Consider the following 16,407-nt stretch of genomic DNA (forward strand, 5'->3'; position numbering starts at 1 on the left):
GTTAGTGCAAATTGCTTGTGAGAATAGTTCTTGTTAGTATGCTTTTAAAAAATATAATTTACTTTGGAAATTGTGGATATTTAGAATATTGCAAACTTGGCTAATTTCATGTGATATTTTCTGTTCTTGCTGCTTCTTCACAAAGTAAAATTAAAATATCACCACTTGCTTTAATATCCCTCAATGTATTAGGAATAATTTAATTGAACTGCTTGTATAGTTTCTATGGAAACTACAAATTCAGTTATGTTTTATGCTCTTAAACATGATAGCAGTTACTATAGAAACTGATAAAGCCTCTCCATGAGATGCAAATTACTTACTGTTGGTTGACAGTAGAAACATTGCCATTCTTTAGCAGAAGCATTGATGCACAGATTCCATCCTTGTCTTCTAGATAACTCTCTTAAATCTAGCAGGAATTTCAGGAATCCTCGCTTCAGGCTGTGTCTGAAAGGAAATGTAAATGGGCAGGAGAGGATATAAATCTCATAAACTTCCAGGTCTTAGTCCCATCCAGTTGTCAGAGGAGTGCTCCTTCATCTCTTGTTTGTGTTCTCTTAAAAATCATCTATATTTTGGTGGTGTGTTTATAGAAGGGGGCTGGTTGCCACGTGGTAAAGTCAGAACCCTGTTTATAATTCTATTATGAAGACATTTGCACAGCTGCATAATTCCTTTTTGAAACTGCAGTTTAATGCTATAGAATCTAAACACTTCTGCAGACAGTTGGGTTCTGGAAATTATCCATCAGGGATACTCCATAGAGTTTCGCTCCTTCCTGCCTCTCAAACTCCCTTCCTGGTTCCACATTGGGGACCACTCTCATGAGGTGATTCTTCAACATGAATTAGAATCCCTTTTGCACCAAGGGGCAATAGAGCGTATCCCACCTCATCATGGGACGGAGATCTACTCCCCGTATTTTCAATTTCCAAAAAAGACAGAGGGTGGAGACTCATCCTGACTTTGGCAATTCAACATCTTTATTTGAAAGCTGAAATTCTGGTGATAGTGGCATTGATAATCTCTTCCCTTCAGGAAAGGATGTGGTTCACAGCTCTTGACACAAAGGATGTGTATTTCCACATGGACCTTAACCCATCACACAGGAAGTTCCTGCATTTTACGGTTGGCCAGGAACAGTTTCAGGTCCTCCCCTTTTGGCTCACTACAGCACCCAGAACATTTACAAAGGTTTTCTCTGTGGTAGCAGCCCAGATGAAGCACCAGGGCTATACAGCGTTTCCATACCTAGACGACTGACTCCTGGTAGGCCACTCTTGTTAGGAGGTCAGGTCAGCGACAAGGCTTCTCGTACAGCTTCTATCAGCCATAGATGTTTTGCATAAACAAAGAAAAGTCCATTTTGTTACCCACGAGGACAATAAATTTAATGGGGGTGACATTGGACTCAGTTTCTGCAAGAGCATTTCTCCCCGCAGACAGGATTCATAAAATAACCAACGTGATTTCATGCATTACCTGCAGACCACAAGCTACAGTGCACAGGTATCTTTCACTGTTAAGCTCATGGCCGCACGCACTTACATGACACTGTTTGTCAGACTCCACTTGTGGTGTCTTCAAGCTTGGCTCCATTCAATCTGCCAACTGAACAAGGACCACATCAATTCCAAGGTGACTGTTTCCACCAGAATTATCACCTCCCTCATTTGTTGGTCATGGTGTGGGTTCCCTTCAGCCCTCCCACACCCCTGGCCACCATTGTGGCAGATGCCTTCCTCCTGTGGTGGGATGTTCACCTGTACAATCACATTGGTCAGGGTATCTGGACCTCATGAGAGAACAGGCTACATACAAACGTATTGGAAATGAGATCAGTCTGCCTTGCGTGCAAAACCTCTCTTCCACTCATATGCTTATTCCATGTACAGATAATGTTGGACAGTATCACCACTGTGGTATATATCAACCAACAGGGAGGAGCAAAATCTCATTTCCTCTGCCTGGAAGCTATCAGACTTTGGAACTGGTGCGTCAGGAAGTGCATCACGATACAGGCCGCCTATATCCCCAGTATTCACAACTCCCTTGCAGACAGACTAAGCAGAAGCTTCTTGGCAGACTGTGAATGGGAGGTTCACGACAATCCTAAGTAAGATACTTACGCAGTGGGGTACTCCAATATTTGCATCCCAAGCTAACAGAAAGCTCCCCTTATTTTGTTCCGGAGGAGCCATGGATTGTGACTCCCAAGGCAATGCTCTTCTGCTGCCTTGGACAAATGGCCTCAGATATGCCTTTCCTCCCATTCCCCTTCTACAAGTCATGGGGAAGATATGTCATGACAGAACCAGTATCATTCTCCTAGCCGCCTACTGGCCCAGACCATTCTGGTTCATGGAACTTCTGAAGATGTCTGCCTGCCCACCCACCAATCAGAGTCTGCCCATTCCCAGATCTCCTAACCCAGGATGGGGGCGGGGGGGGGGGGGGAATAAACCAACCCAATCTGGGCTCACTCCACCTCATGGCCTGGTGTTTGGATGGGTGTCGGAAATAGAATGCTCATGCTTGGCCCCCATTGAGGAGATCCTTAACCAAAGTAGAAAGGATTCTACTAAAACCTGCTATCTGGCCAAATGGAGAGACTTTTTTTTGTCTGGATTCAACTGCACCAACATTCTATAGATACCTTAAGCATCCCAGTTGTCCTAAACAATCTCTTGTTCCTGAGGACTTCAGGGATCGCTCTTAGTTCTCAGCAAGTACACCTAGCAGTGATTAGTGCCTTCCTCCCTCCAGTGGAAGGATGGTCCATCTTTACTCACCCTGCTTCAGCACAATTTATAAAAGACATGATCAGGACCTTCTGAGTAGTGCTTAAACCTACACATCAGTGGTACCTTAACCTTGTCCTGTGGACACTCTCAGGTCCGCCCTTTGAACCCATGGCAACATGTGCCAGGACCAGCCTGTCTGTGAAGGTGGCTTTTTGTGGCTATCATTTCTGCTAGGAGGGTCAGCGAGCTTGGAGCCCTCATGGCAGATCCTCCTTATACAGTGTTTCACAAAGAAAAGGTTTCTCTCCAGCTACACCCCAGATTTCTCCCCCAGATTGTTTGAGATCCACCTCAATTCAGTGATACTTACCTGTATTGTTCCCAAAACCCCACGCTGCTTCTGAAGAGAAGAGATCCCACTCCCTTGATGTCTGGCATGCCCTGATGTTCTACCTGAAAAGAACCAAACCTATTAGGAAATTACCTGAAACTTTTTATTGCCATAGCAAAGAGATTGCGTGGGCAAACCAGAATCTCCCAGAGGATTTCTAAGGGGTTTCGTTCGGGATGCATCTTGGAGTTCTATAAGATAGCAAAAATTTCTTCCCCTGGGGCTGTCGCAACTCATTCCACGCAAATAGACATGTGGAGGCAGCTTGTATCTGACGTCCTGCTCCAAGGAAGCTACCAGGAGTTCTGTCCCCACGTTTGCAGCACACTACACTCTAGTTCGTGCCTCAGTTGCAGATGGGATCGGAAGTGCATTGCCTCAGACAGCGATAGGATTGGAAGTATTGCAAGCATCTTTGTTACCAGCTTCCTGCCACCCACCTCCAGTCTGAACAGTGCTTGCCAGTCACCCCCATGTGGAATACACATAATTAGTAGCCCTCAAAGAAGTGGAGGTTACTTGCTCTACTGTCGCTTCTTTGAGATGTGTGGTCCCTGTCTGTATTCTACTACCCACCCTTTGTCCCATCTCCTTTTGATGCTGTTGGATTTGCGGTAAGAGGAGGAACTGAAGGGGCATCAACCCGCAGTGCCTCTTCTACCCTCGGTTGGGAGCACAAAGAGAGCTACTGTGCATGTGCGGGCCTATGGACACTGCTTTGAAGAATTTCTAGATTCGGGCACATGGTGCACATGCACATACCTTCGTGTGTGGTCCCTATCTGAATTCCACATTTTGAAGAACCACCAGTTACGGCAAGTAACCTCCACTTTAAGTGACTGTCCTAATATCACACAGGAACTGTGTGGCAGAGGTAGGGATAGAATATAGTTCTTCAGGCAGACATTCAATTGTCTTAACTATGAGATCATCCTTTCTCTTTCTTTATTCACTATGTATCTTGAAACTTCTGCAACAAATGAGTCAGGAGTCCTACAAGCAACAGCCTCATTCACTGTACAACTTTGATTTCTCAGAGCGTGGTCTGTCCTGTAAACTGATTGAAACAGGAATTCTGTGGAAATAGCAGTATGTTGTCATGTAGCTAAAGACTGTGTCATGATGCAAACACATAAGGGAGCAAATTAAGGTGACACAAGAAAACATAGTACTGGCATTTCCTAATTTTTGAGCACTTGATTTTGCAACCTTAATGTCCTTTTAATATAGATTGTGTAATTTCCTAGCTTTATAAAACCAAATTCCTTCATGTGGAATCATCATAACTTCACCTGGGTATCAGCATGGTTAGAACCTTTAGATCCACACCCCAGACCTCCAAATTCAGGTTAATAGCCCTGCCCTTAAAAGACAGCTTTCTTTTGATAGTGAAAGTGGTTCTTTGAAGGATTAAGGATTATTGCATTGCCTCCAAAGCCTACCTTAGAAGAGGCCTAGATAACCCCAGGGTAGAATCCAACAGGAATGAATCCAGGGAGACTACAGCCTGCTGTTCATGAAAAAGAGGTGAAGCCACTTGAGGAAGAAAGCAAGCTTTATCAAGGTTAACTTCTTTCAGTGCCAAAGAGGTAACAAGGAGAACCCTTGGCATTTTAAATGGTAAGCCTTAGGGTAAAAGGGTCTAGGCACAGAGTCTTAGCATCAGGACAAGCGAAGGAACTTTTTCTCTTCCTGGGTCCAAACAATATCTGAGCAGTGGATACTGGAGCTACATCCATTGTTCTCAATAATGGCACTGGATTGATAGAGATGTATATTATGAAAATATCAATTTGCATGTCAAGAACAAAAAGTATCTTTTTAACAGCTCTTTTTCAAAAATGTTGGGGGGATAACCAGCTGTAATTAACTGATATAAGCATTGTATAACTGCTCAGCACACTATATAGATTCCAGCAGTGAGAGCTATCTGAGTACCCAGAGCCCTAGAAGGAGAGCCTGAAGCCTCTCATGACTGTCACAGAATACAATCAGTATTGCTTTCAGTGCAGGGATTTCTGGGTTGAATAGTTACTGGGGAAAAAGGAAATTCCCTCAAACCTCAACTTCAAAGGATGCTGCAAACATGCTGATAGACCTTGTTGAGATTTAGTATGATTTTAGTCGTCTTTGTTTTATAGTTGTAATGGTGGATCTATCATCATAACTCATGCTTTTATTGGGGATGTTGAGGTGATCCCACCCTATATTATTAAATGAAGGAATTAAGCAACATTTTGCAGGTTGTGGCATGCACAGCCCTGTGCAACTGAGCTACAAGAGTTTGTGACCACCCTTTATTTGTCAGACTGTTTTGCAAACCCCAATGCGTGTAGGCACATTGGCTATAAGACAGTAACAGAGTGCCTTTTTAAGTTTTGACCCAATTTTTTCAGTGCATCCATTTCTGCATGAATCAAGTTTTTAAGAGTATTTTCTTCAAGGAAAGCACAGATACATCTATAATGTTCTCAGTGGGCTGTTTAGACAATGATTGATATGCCCAGGGGTTTGGCTACTGTACATTACAAATACAAGTTTAGATTTTACAATTATTCTTCTGACCAGCAGATGGAGTTCAAGAATATTACTTAAGAAGCTAATATAACCACCCAGTCCTAAGCTTTCTCAGTTGTTTTCTCTAACGTGAATTGGAGCAGCTCTCTTCTCCTTCTGACTTAAGTTTGTCAGAATGTTTTATAGCAAACTTAGTCTGCTGAATCTCAGCATTTGATCTTGCATGTTCCTCTATGCTCACTCTCAATAAACTTGGTTGGTTCTCTTGGTTTTGCATAATGTAGTGATTTTGATAGAAGAAATGATGAAATTGAGAGGTTTTGACCCTGCCCGTAGGGGAGTATATAAAGAGCTCAAATAATTTTGGATGTTGTCTACAAAAACTTTCTGTGGCTCAGCTCAATTTTCAGTAGTATTTTAAAGGAACTATAATTTAACAAAATATCTTCCCAGTAATTCAGTTTTCTGTCATGCAGTGAAATTAAGCAATGTGTAATCCTGACTATCATAACCAACTGAACAAAAGCTGCCAATGCAAAGTTGTGACTAAGAGGACTAATGTGATTCTTGGGTGTACAAACGGGACTATCAAGTTAGGAGTAGGGAGGGAAACGTGGAATTTCTTTGGAGTGCTGGTCCTGGTGTGTATTCCACAAATGGGTATGCGTGTGCACCATACACCTAAGACCAGAAAATCTTGCAAGTCCACAGAAATCCATTGGTCCACAGCTGCATGTTGGATTTCCTTGTGCTCAGCACTGAGGCAGTAAGGTGAGGTGCAGATCGACCATCTCTTCAGTTCCTTTTCACTGCTGTGTGGCCTGAGTCTGAATGCTCGGCCCGGAGCTATTCTTGCATTGTCTTAATCTCTCTAAATATAATTGTATATAATGTTAGTGTTTTTATAGTATTCTTATCGTTAGTGTAGCTTTGTTTTTCCCCACCCCAGGGACCCTCTCTCTCTTACCTTTTGAGAGTAGGACTGTGCCCAGAATCACATGATTTAAAAACTGTCTTGTGTTCTTGCTCCTTCTCAGTCAGCAACTACCACCAGTACTGCCTTTACTGCTTTACTTCCCACCCCAGACCTGAGGGGGACGAGAGCTCTGACTGAGGAGGTACCTCATGGAGAAAGCCATGAGACGCCAGTCAGATCCATGCCAGGAGATGCCCCTATACAACCGCTACAGTCCTCAAGCAGGGTACCTCCAAGCATGAGTTCTGGAGCAGAGGCCGGATCAGATAAATCTACCCATTATCTCGGGATTCTCATAAGAGTAAAGGGGTATTCTGACAAATATAAAAACAAATTCTCCTCTAAGTCTGTTTCCAAGAGAGAGGATCCCTTTCCGAGCCCTTCCAAGTCAGGTGAGTCTTCACATGCGGGTCCCAAGGACTTCAGTCTCCCTAAGCCCTCGTGACCATGAAGGGAATGCATGCAGGAGCAAGGCTCCAGTGGAACTGCCACCACTGTTGACAGCATTGACGACCGTGGCCTCTCGCAAGCCGCCAACGTCCTCTGGTATGGACCAAGAGCTACAGACAGGACTCTTTTTCCAAAGGTAGACTCTGCCAACCACTAAGTCTATTGCGGCACTGTATCCAGCAGAACCAATAACTGGGACCCTTTGTGCTCCAGGACATACTGAGACATATGCTACTCCAGAGAATATCTTCAACCTTCCAGACCCACAATCTCCACTGGTTTTGGGCCTGGTACTTCAGAGGAACATTTTAATGCCAGAAGAGGATACCATTTCAGAAAGAATGATTTATTCCCCTTCTCCATCCATGAGCCAGAGTTTGCTTCCACCGGCACCAGTAGTACCTCTGATGGAGATAGATCCAGCCTTCTTGTCAGCTGAATCCGATGTCCAGGACAAACTACCATCTCCCAGAGAGGTTAATCCAGACAGGGCTTTGAGAGTTTCCTGGACCCATCCTCCATGCAAGTAGGATTACTCTCCAAGGGATCATGGGTACCTCGTGCCTTCCCCCACACCAAACCAGTGTTCAACCCTTCATACAGGCCCTATTGGAGTCCTTGGAATCTTTATGCATTACAGCTTGGATCTGTGCACTCTAACAGAGTGTCACATCCCTCTCCTCTTAGGCAATTATAGAGTGGTATAGCATACACTTGTAATGTACCTCTACCCTTAAAAGGGCTGAGAAATACTACTTTCATGCCTGCAAAAGGGGAAGTATTCTTGTTCACCTTCCCTGCCCCCAACTCCCTAGTATTACAAGCAGCCACAGATTAATCCAGGTAGCAACACCCTAAAGCCATCCCTGTGGACAAGGGAGTGAAACACCTGGATCGTCTGAGGAGGAGGGTATTCACATCCACTAGCATTCAGTTCTCAGAATCTCTAACTACCAGTCCCTGTTTATAAAGTCATATTTTGCTAATTACTTGAAGTTCCTGGAGTTCAAAGACAAACTCCCCCAGGAGGACAGGGCCCAATTCCAAACCCTTGTTAAGGAAGGTAGCCTCTATGCACCTTGCAATAAGATTTTAGCTGTGGACGCATCTGGTACCACAGTAGTAATGTAGTGTGTTGTGATTTCACTCTTTGGGGTTGCCTAGGGAGATTCAGAACACCATTGAGGACTTGCCTTTTCATGAAGCTGGTCTTTTCAGCAAGAAAATAGACAAGCCTTTGTCTCACTAAAAGACTCCAGAACAGCACTCCTCTTCCTGGGCATTCATGAGCCCCAAAGAAGCATCATCATAAACAGGTGTATAAGCAAAGATTCCTTTCACAGCCTTTCTATCACCAATAAGAATATGAACCACCACACAAGCATCAGAGTGCAGATGACAAGGTATGCCGAACTGTCCACCTTGGTGATAGCCACCCAACCTCATCCAGCTGCTAAAAGCTATTTTTGATGGGATGCTTGAGCATTGCAACCTTGAGGCCATTCCCACCTGTTTCTGTAGTGCATTTTGGTGGCTGTGTAGCATATGTTGCCCTCAACTGGAGGGCTATAACAATGGACCTGTGGGTCCTAGATACCATCCAGTTTGGCTATACAATCAAGTTTGTTTACCCACCTCCTCCAAAAACACCTTTCCCGTCTCTTCAGGGAGCAGTCTCATGATGAGACCCTTCAGCAGGAGATGGAATTTTCCCTTGAATGAGGTGCCATAGAGGAAGTGCCATATCAGCATCAAGGGAAAGAGTTTTACTCTATTTCATAGTTCCCAAGTAAAAGGGAGGATTGAGGCCCATTCTTGAGATCATTTTTATTCTCAACTAAAATTCTGCATGGTTATGCTGGCATCAATAATTCTCTCCTTGGAAAAGGACACATGGGTTGCAGCTCTTGACATGAAAAATGATTACTGTCAAATGAACCCACTGACCCATCCCTCAAAGGATTCCTGAGGTTTCTAGTAGGACAGGAATGCTGCCAGTTCAAAGTACTACAGTTCAGGCTGGTAACAGCATCCAGGGTCTTCACAAATGTTGTCATCTTAATGTTAGTAGCACACATGAGATAAAATGGCTACACCATCTTCTTGCACTTGGACCACTGGCTTCAAACAGGCAGATGCCAGTCGGAAGTTCAGTCGGCAACCTTATCCTTGCTCTACTTCCCGGCATCCTTGGAATCTGGGTATACATGGAAAAGTCTATTCTGACTCCCACGTAACTCATAGAGTTTATAGTGGTGACCCTGGATTCAACTGCCACAAGTTCCTATCTCCTTGCAGACAGATTCCATGCCATGGACACTTTGATAAGACACTCACAGACCTTGAGCAACAGTGTGGATCTGTCACTTTCTTTGGCCACATGGCCTCCTGTACGTGTGTAATGCCATTAGATACTAAAGTTGTCAGTTTGAGAGTAGATTCAGAGTGCTGTCCCTGCTGAGGATGAAGGCATCAAAATTTTAACAGTAGAGGCAGAAATACTTTTCACTATAAAGAATCTAACAGCAGCAGCCTTTTCCAGGTTGGCTAAATGTGTTATCAAGATAAGAATAATCTGACTTTTGAAAATGGGTGACTAAATCTATATTTAGACTCTTAAATGACTGTCTTGTTTCCAAGTGCTGAGCACACTCTTCGCTCATTGAAATCAAGTGTCACCTGTTTTATCTTACACATTAATGCTGTTCTCAGTTACATGTATGTGAAATGTACTTGATAACACATGAAAACAAAATATTTTCTCCTAGTCACAGATGCAAACCCAGGTACAGCAGGTGGGCATTGTACCAACACAAGCAATGGCAGCTGGACCAACAGCAGATCCTGAGAAACGCAAACTGATACAGCAGCAACTGGTTCTACTGCTTCATGCCCACAAATGTCAGAGACGAGAGCAAGCAAATGGAGAGGTGCGAGCCTGTGCTCTCCCACACTGTCGAACCATGAAGAATGTCCTCAATCACATGACACATTGTCAAGCTGGGAAAGCCTGTCAAGGTAAGAGCAAATTTTTCTTTCAGAAGATCAATATAAGAGTTCTTTACTACTCTCCAGTGGGTTTTTTCTCTACTGTTTTTGCCAGCTGACAGTGACTTTTTCCCCTGGCATAAAAGTTCCTTTCTTTAAATAGCTGCTACACCTTTTTGCTTTTTTCCCCTTCCAGTTTTGCCACTTGTTACTGCCATCATACAGTTGTTCTTAGCAGAAAGAGTAAAATATTTAATCTTTCAAGGTCACTGTTAATACTATTTTACTCCTGAAAGAGTAGCATGTTTCACTTCTCCAGTCACAGATCAAGGATGTCACATCTGCAGCATACCTGATCTCTACTAGCTTAGCATGTGGAAGCCATTAGATTGTTGTTGAACTAGTTTCCTTCATGTCAGAGCAGCTGAACTAGTTTTTGGGGTTTCAGAGCAGCATCTTCATTAATGTACTCTCCGGAGAAAGAGGTGTTCATTATTTGTTCAAGTCCTGACATTTTGTGTAGTTGTATTTGGGATTTTGGTGTTTGTAGCACTATTTAGTAAAGAAAATGAGGGTATTGGAAATGGAATTCGTTTATTCAGAGCCATAAAACCAGATTTAACCTTAGTTTATTGCTTCACTCTTTTGATAGTTGCTCATTGTGCATCTTCACGACAAATCATCTCTCACTGGAAGAATTGTACTCGGCATGATTGTCCTGTGTGTCTCCCTTTGAAAAATGCCAGTGACAAAAGAAACCAACAACGTAAGTGATCATTTCTACTTATCAGCTACTGTACAAACATTAGAATGATATAGGTAAAACAAACTGAATCAAATATACCGTACTATGAAGGACTTTGAGTTATAGTGGTTTGATAAACTCATTTGCTGTATATGGTATTCTGTTATAAAAATACATTTGGGCAGTTCCCTTTTTGATCATTCTATTCAAGTTATTACTTTTAATATCTGATTCATGACACAGGGAAATTCCCAGTCCAGAAAGACAACATCCATTTTGCCAAGACAGGATAATTTCTAGCTGTCATTTTGTATTAAGGTAGGTCAGTCAAATTATTAGTGAGTCTAGTTTATTATTCCCATAAATTGTGCAGTACATTATCTGCACACAGATGGCACTTGAGAAGATGTAAGATTCTTTTCTATCTTTCATAATATCAGAAATAATTTCAAGTCTGGTCCTTAGCCAAGGGTGCCATTGATCAATGTAGGACAAACAAATTTGCATAAATGGAAACAGGTTTGTGGAGAGGAAGATCTCATGCATGTGTCCCAGCGATTAATCCTAAGAAGTAAAACTGCATTGAACTGTATATTTAACCCTAAAGAAACTGAATGAATGGCTGAAATTCTAGTAAGCCTTCTTGTGAACTCCACCATAATAGCTTAATATTACAGTTGGGTAATATTTATTTTTTAACTTCTGGTCTTTTGTGTTGTTTTGTCCTCGAAGCAGATAACTGTTGAAATTATATTGGTGGGTTTTAAAGGATTGCTGGGCAGGATTAAAATAAACTGAGATAGAAGCTCTAACAGTGTGCCAGTGTGCATGCTACAGTCTGTTAAATGATATCAAGCAAAAGTAAATTTGAAAAGGAGATAAAAAAAAAGTCTCAAGTCATCGAGGGAGGTGGTGGGAAATAACTGAGGGTCAGGGATGAACTGCAAATTTGAGTAGTTGTGTTTTGAAAGAGTTCTACTTAGTTCTGGTTTAGGCGCTGAGACCACAAGGAAAGTGTGGCAAGCTAATAAGCCATGTAAGAGAGAGATGGAAGAGTTTCACCGAAGGCAAAGGGAGTTAAGACTGGAAAGAAGCTACCAAAAAAGTGATTCTACCATTCTCTTTTGTTTAGGTTAGCTTAGGTTGAAAAATTCCTGTGCAAGTTACTCAGATTTGGAACATATTGATAAATTTGGACCAAATTGATAAATTAAACAGTAATAAGTCACCAGGATAGATGGCATTCACCCAAGAGTTCTAAAGGAGCTCAAATATGAAATTGCAGAACTAAACAAATGTGGTATGTAACCTATCACTTAAATCAGCCTCTGGTATCAGATGACTGGAGGATAGCTAATGTGTCACCAATTTTTTTAAAAGGCTCCAGAGGCAATCCTGGCAATTATGTGCTGGTAAGCCTAACTTCAGTACCAGGCAAATTGGTTGAAACTATAGTAAAGAACGGAATGATCAGACACAAAGATTAACACAATTTGTTGGGAAAGAGTCAACATGTTTTTTGTTATGGGAAATCATGCCTCACAAATCTATTAGAATTCTTTGAAGGGGTCAACAAACCTGTGGACAAGGGTGATTCAGTGTTTATAGCGTACTTAGACTCTTAGGCTCTTAAGCAAAGTAAGCAGACATGGGATAACAGGGAAGGTCCTCTCGTGGATCATAACTGGTTAAAAGATAGGATGCAAAGGGTAGGAATAAATAGTCAGTTTTTAGTAGTGGTGTCCCTCAGGAATCTGTACTGGAGCCAGTGCTGTTCAACATATTCATAAATGATCTGGAAAAAGAGGTGAACAGTGAGGTGGCAAAGTTTGCAGATGATAAATTACTCAAGATAGTTAAGTCCACAGCAGACTGCAAAGACTTACAAAGGGATCTCACACAACTGGGTGACTGGGCAATATTGAAAAATGCAAAATAATGCCCATTGGACAATGTAATATACTCAAGAAAAAGATCTTGGAGTCATTGTGAATAACATATCTGCTCAATGTGCAGCAGCAGTCAAACAAGCTAGCAGAATATTAGGAACCATTAGGAAAGGGATAGATAATAAGACAGAAAATATCATATTATCACTATATAAATCCATGGTATGCCCACATCTTGAATATTGCATAAAGTTCTGGTCACCTCATCTCAAAGATATATTAGAATTGGGAAAAGATACAGAGAAGGACAACAAAAATGATTACGGGATTGGAACAGCTGGAGAGGTTAAAAAGACTGGGACTATTCAGCTTTGAAAATAGACTATTAAGGGGGGATGTGATAGAGGTCTATAAAATTATGAATGATGTGGAGAAAGTGAATAAGGACGTGTTATTTACCTCTTCATATAACACAAGAAGCAGGGGTCACCCAATGAAATGAATAGGCAGCAGGTTTAAAACAAACAAAAGGAAGTACTTCTTCACACAATGCATAGTCAACCTGTGGAACTTGTTGCCAGGGGATGTTGTGAAGGCCAAAATAATAACATGGTTCAAAAAGAGCTAGATAAGTTCAAGGAGGATAGACCGATCAATGGCTATTAGCCAAGATGGTCATGGATGCAAAACTGTGTTCTGGGTGTCCCTAGCCTCTGACTGCCAGAAGTTCGGAGTGGATTACAGGCAGTTGATCACTCAATAATTGCCTGTTCTGTTCATTCCCTCTGAAGCACCTGGTATTGGCCACTGTTGGAAGACTGGTTAGTGGGCCAGATGGATGATTGGTCTGACCCAGTTAGGCCATTCTTATGAATAGATAATATAAATTAACGCATTTTGAGGAATATAATTAGCCCTTTTATGCTGACTGTTACTTGTTTTACCAATCACCTCCCTGGTCTCCCTTTCTTTTAGGCATGGTCAATTGCTAGTGATTCATTTCTGCAATAACTGATTTTTGAGACATTTGCTGGTAGTTTTAATCTTAAAAAAATAGCAGCTTTAATATCTGATCAATTCCGGTGAGAAATCCATTCAGAGCATTTGCTCTCAAGTTACTAACTACAGAATTTCTAGCAGTCATAATGCAGGTGTTATCATGGTGATCTTCTAATTTAAGTCACTGCAGAACACTTGGCTGTGCATTGTTCATACATTCATTGTTTTGTCACTTGTGTGATTTATCAAACCAGTAAAAGACTTGAATTAAAATAAATTTTATGTAAAAAGCAGTCTTCGTTATTAGATCTCTGAGTAAGATGTTTTGGCTTGGATGCAACAGAAAGATGGAGGGTAACTGCAGAATTTGCCATCTTTTCTTGGAAGGAGAAGGCAATGCAAATCTCAAATCCCACCTCCTTTTCCTCAATTTGTTCGTAATTCAGCACTACTCACCATTAGCACTTTACTGTCTAGCAGTGCACTGATGTGCAAAATTCTTCAATCTGAAATGCATGTCTAAGTGATATGCATGACTTCTCATGGCTTGTACTAAGCTAAAAAAATTAAGTGTTTGAATATTTACATTTTATTTATTTAGATTTAGAACACAAAGGCGCACCTGTCTCACGCTTTAGGCCCTCTTAATGTAATATTAAAATTCAGTTAAATTAATGGGGTGCAACTGAAAATTGGCACATTAGCAACATGATACACAAGGATGTAAACAAACATTGGTGTGCTGATTCACAACATCCCAAATTAAATTATGCTTGCTTTTAGATGTGATTACTTGTCATATCTCCTGTAATTGTTAAAAATGTCCATGGCAGAAAATGATGGAAAAAACTGAAAAAGAAAGGAATGGAAAGAGCAGTAACATTTACTTCTCTATCAAGTTGTGATGCAAACAGGATAATGTTTCAGGATAGCCATCTGGTGATCCATCAGAGCACTAGAATCTGTAGCCCTGTTCCATTGTCTGTCTTAAAATTTGCACTTTGAATCCCTGTTGCATCTGTGCTGGGCTTTTATGTGGCTCCACCTTCTGAATTGTTGAGTCTGTGCTTCCCAATGTTTTTAATGCTTTCCAAATTTTGGAGCATGCTGGATCAGTCACACCTCACTGGTATCTGGAACACTTCAAACTCCCTTTGAGTTCTAGAGGGTCATTCTGAAGCAGAGGTGCTATATACAAATACAGCACAGATGCATGTTGGTCCTCAGAACTATCTTTTAAAGATAGGGAAGGGGCAGCTTCAGGGGGAAAGAGCACAAAACGTAGGAAGATCTGGTGGATACCCCCTCCCTGTAACAACCACCTCACACTTGCTGATCCCCAAGCTTCTGAAATCTTCTTATACCCTGCAGTAACTCATGTTCCAGCCAGACACTCCTCCATTTCATTAACCTTTCTCACTCCTGGGACAAATGCCTCTACCTAGCCTCCAATCCCAATTGCCAAGATCTTCAAGATTCACTGTAGCAAATTTTCTAAAATCTTTACACCTGTGCATGTGTAAACCTTTTCATTTCTGGAACCCTCTGCATTACGTCAAGAATCCAGTGCCTCACATGCTTATCAAATGAATGGTGTTAAGCTATATCTTTTTAGGGTATCTTACTTAAGTCTGCGTGTTTGGATTTTCTACAAGGAATGTATGTATCTGATCTCAACTATATCCTTGATATAAAATGTAATCTTAAGTATCCTATGTACTCGTTCATAAGCCGAATTGTTTTAGTGTAAAAAAAGGGAAGCACCAGAGAAGGGGGTCAGCTTATGAACGGTTATAGAGAGGGAGAGGTGGGACACAGCCGCTCCCCCCAACAGTGGGAGCAAGGAGAGGCAGCAGAGCCAGAAGGGAAGAGGCGGGGCCAGAGTCTCTCCACTTCTGGCCACGCTGCTCTCCCCCCGGTCTCCAAAGCAGCTGCGGGGCTGGCAGGCTGCAGCCGTGCCGCTCGGCCCCGCCCCCAAGAGCAGGCTGTGGCCACACCGTCCGGCCCGCCGGAGCATGCTGCGGCTGCGCCACCCAGTCTGGCCCGCTGGAGCAGGCTGCGGCTGCGCCACCCAGTCTGGCCCGCTGGAGCAGGCTGCGGCCACGCTGCCCAGCCTGCTGGAGCAGCTCCAGCCAGGCCAGAGTCATGCTCCTCTGGCCTTCCCCAGATAAGGTGGGAAGGGATGGGATGGGGAGAGTGTGGGGGTCCCAGGCGAGGGGTGGGGTAATGTGGAGGGTGGTCACAGGGGTTACTCTCCTGACTCCCAGCTTCTCTGCCCTCCCCCCCCCCCCCCCCAAAAAAAATGTCCCCACTAGTTGCTGTAAGCAGCTGGCGCACCTGGACACTTTGTTTACTTAGGTTTACCTCCTTGCCTGTGGATGCTCGAGGTAAACAAACCATCTTGGCCCACCAGCGGCTTATCCTGATGGCTCGGGAGCCAAAGTTTGCTGACCCCTGAATTATAGGGTCGGCTTATGAATGGGTTATAAAATTTTTCCATTTTTACTTATCCATCTTGGGGCGGGGGTCGTCGGCTTATAAACGAACCGGCTTATGATAGAGTATATACGGTACTTATTTTTATTATTAGAGGTAACACCACCTATATTAAGGTTGTATGACACTTCCTCTTATAAGACCCTGTTGGAAAATTTCAGATAAAATGGTTAAGGAATTTCCAAGAATGAGGCTAGGGGAAAATGCAT

The 16,407-nt window shown here is 42.6% G+C and overlaps 1 protein-coding gene across 11 annotated transcripts in view; it reads left to right on the forward strand.

Moving 5' to 3' along the window:
- The window catches only part of CREBBP (CREB binding protein), a 180,609-nt gene that overhangs the window by 85,381 nt on the left and 78,821 nt on the right, over positions 1-16,407 (forward strand). For all 11 annotated transcript variants that reach the window (XM_042854095.2, XM_042854098.2, XM_005306180.5 and 8 more), the window contains exons 4-5: positions 9,850-10,099; positions 10,722-10,835. In XM_042854095.2, coding sequence (XP_042710029.1) covers positions 9,850-10,099; positions 10,722-10,835 — 364 coding nt within the window. The remainder of the gene's footprint in view (positions 1-9,849; positions 10,100-10,721; positions 10,836-16,407) is intronic.

This window comes from Chrysemys picta, chromosome 10 (assembly GCF_011386835.1).
Source record: "Chrysemys picta bellii isolate R12L10 chromosome 10, ASM1138683v2, whole genome shotgun sequence".
Taxonomy (NCBI): Eukaryota; Metazoa; Chordata; order Testudines; family Emydidae; genus Chrysemys; species Chrysemys picta.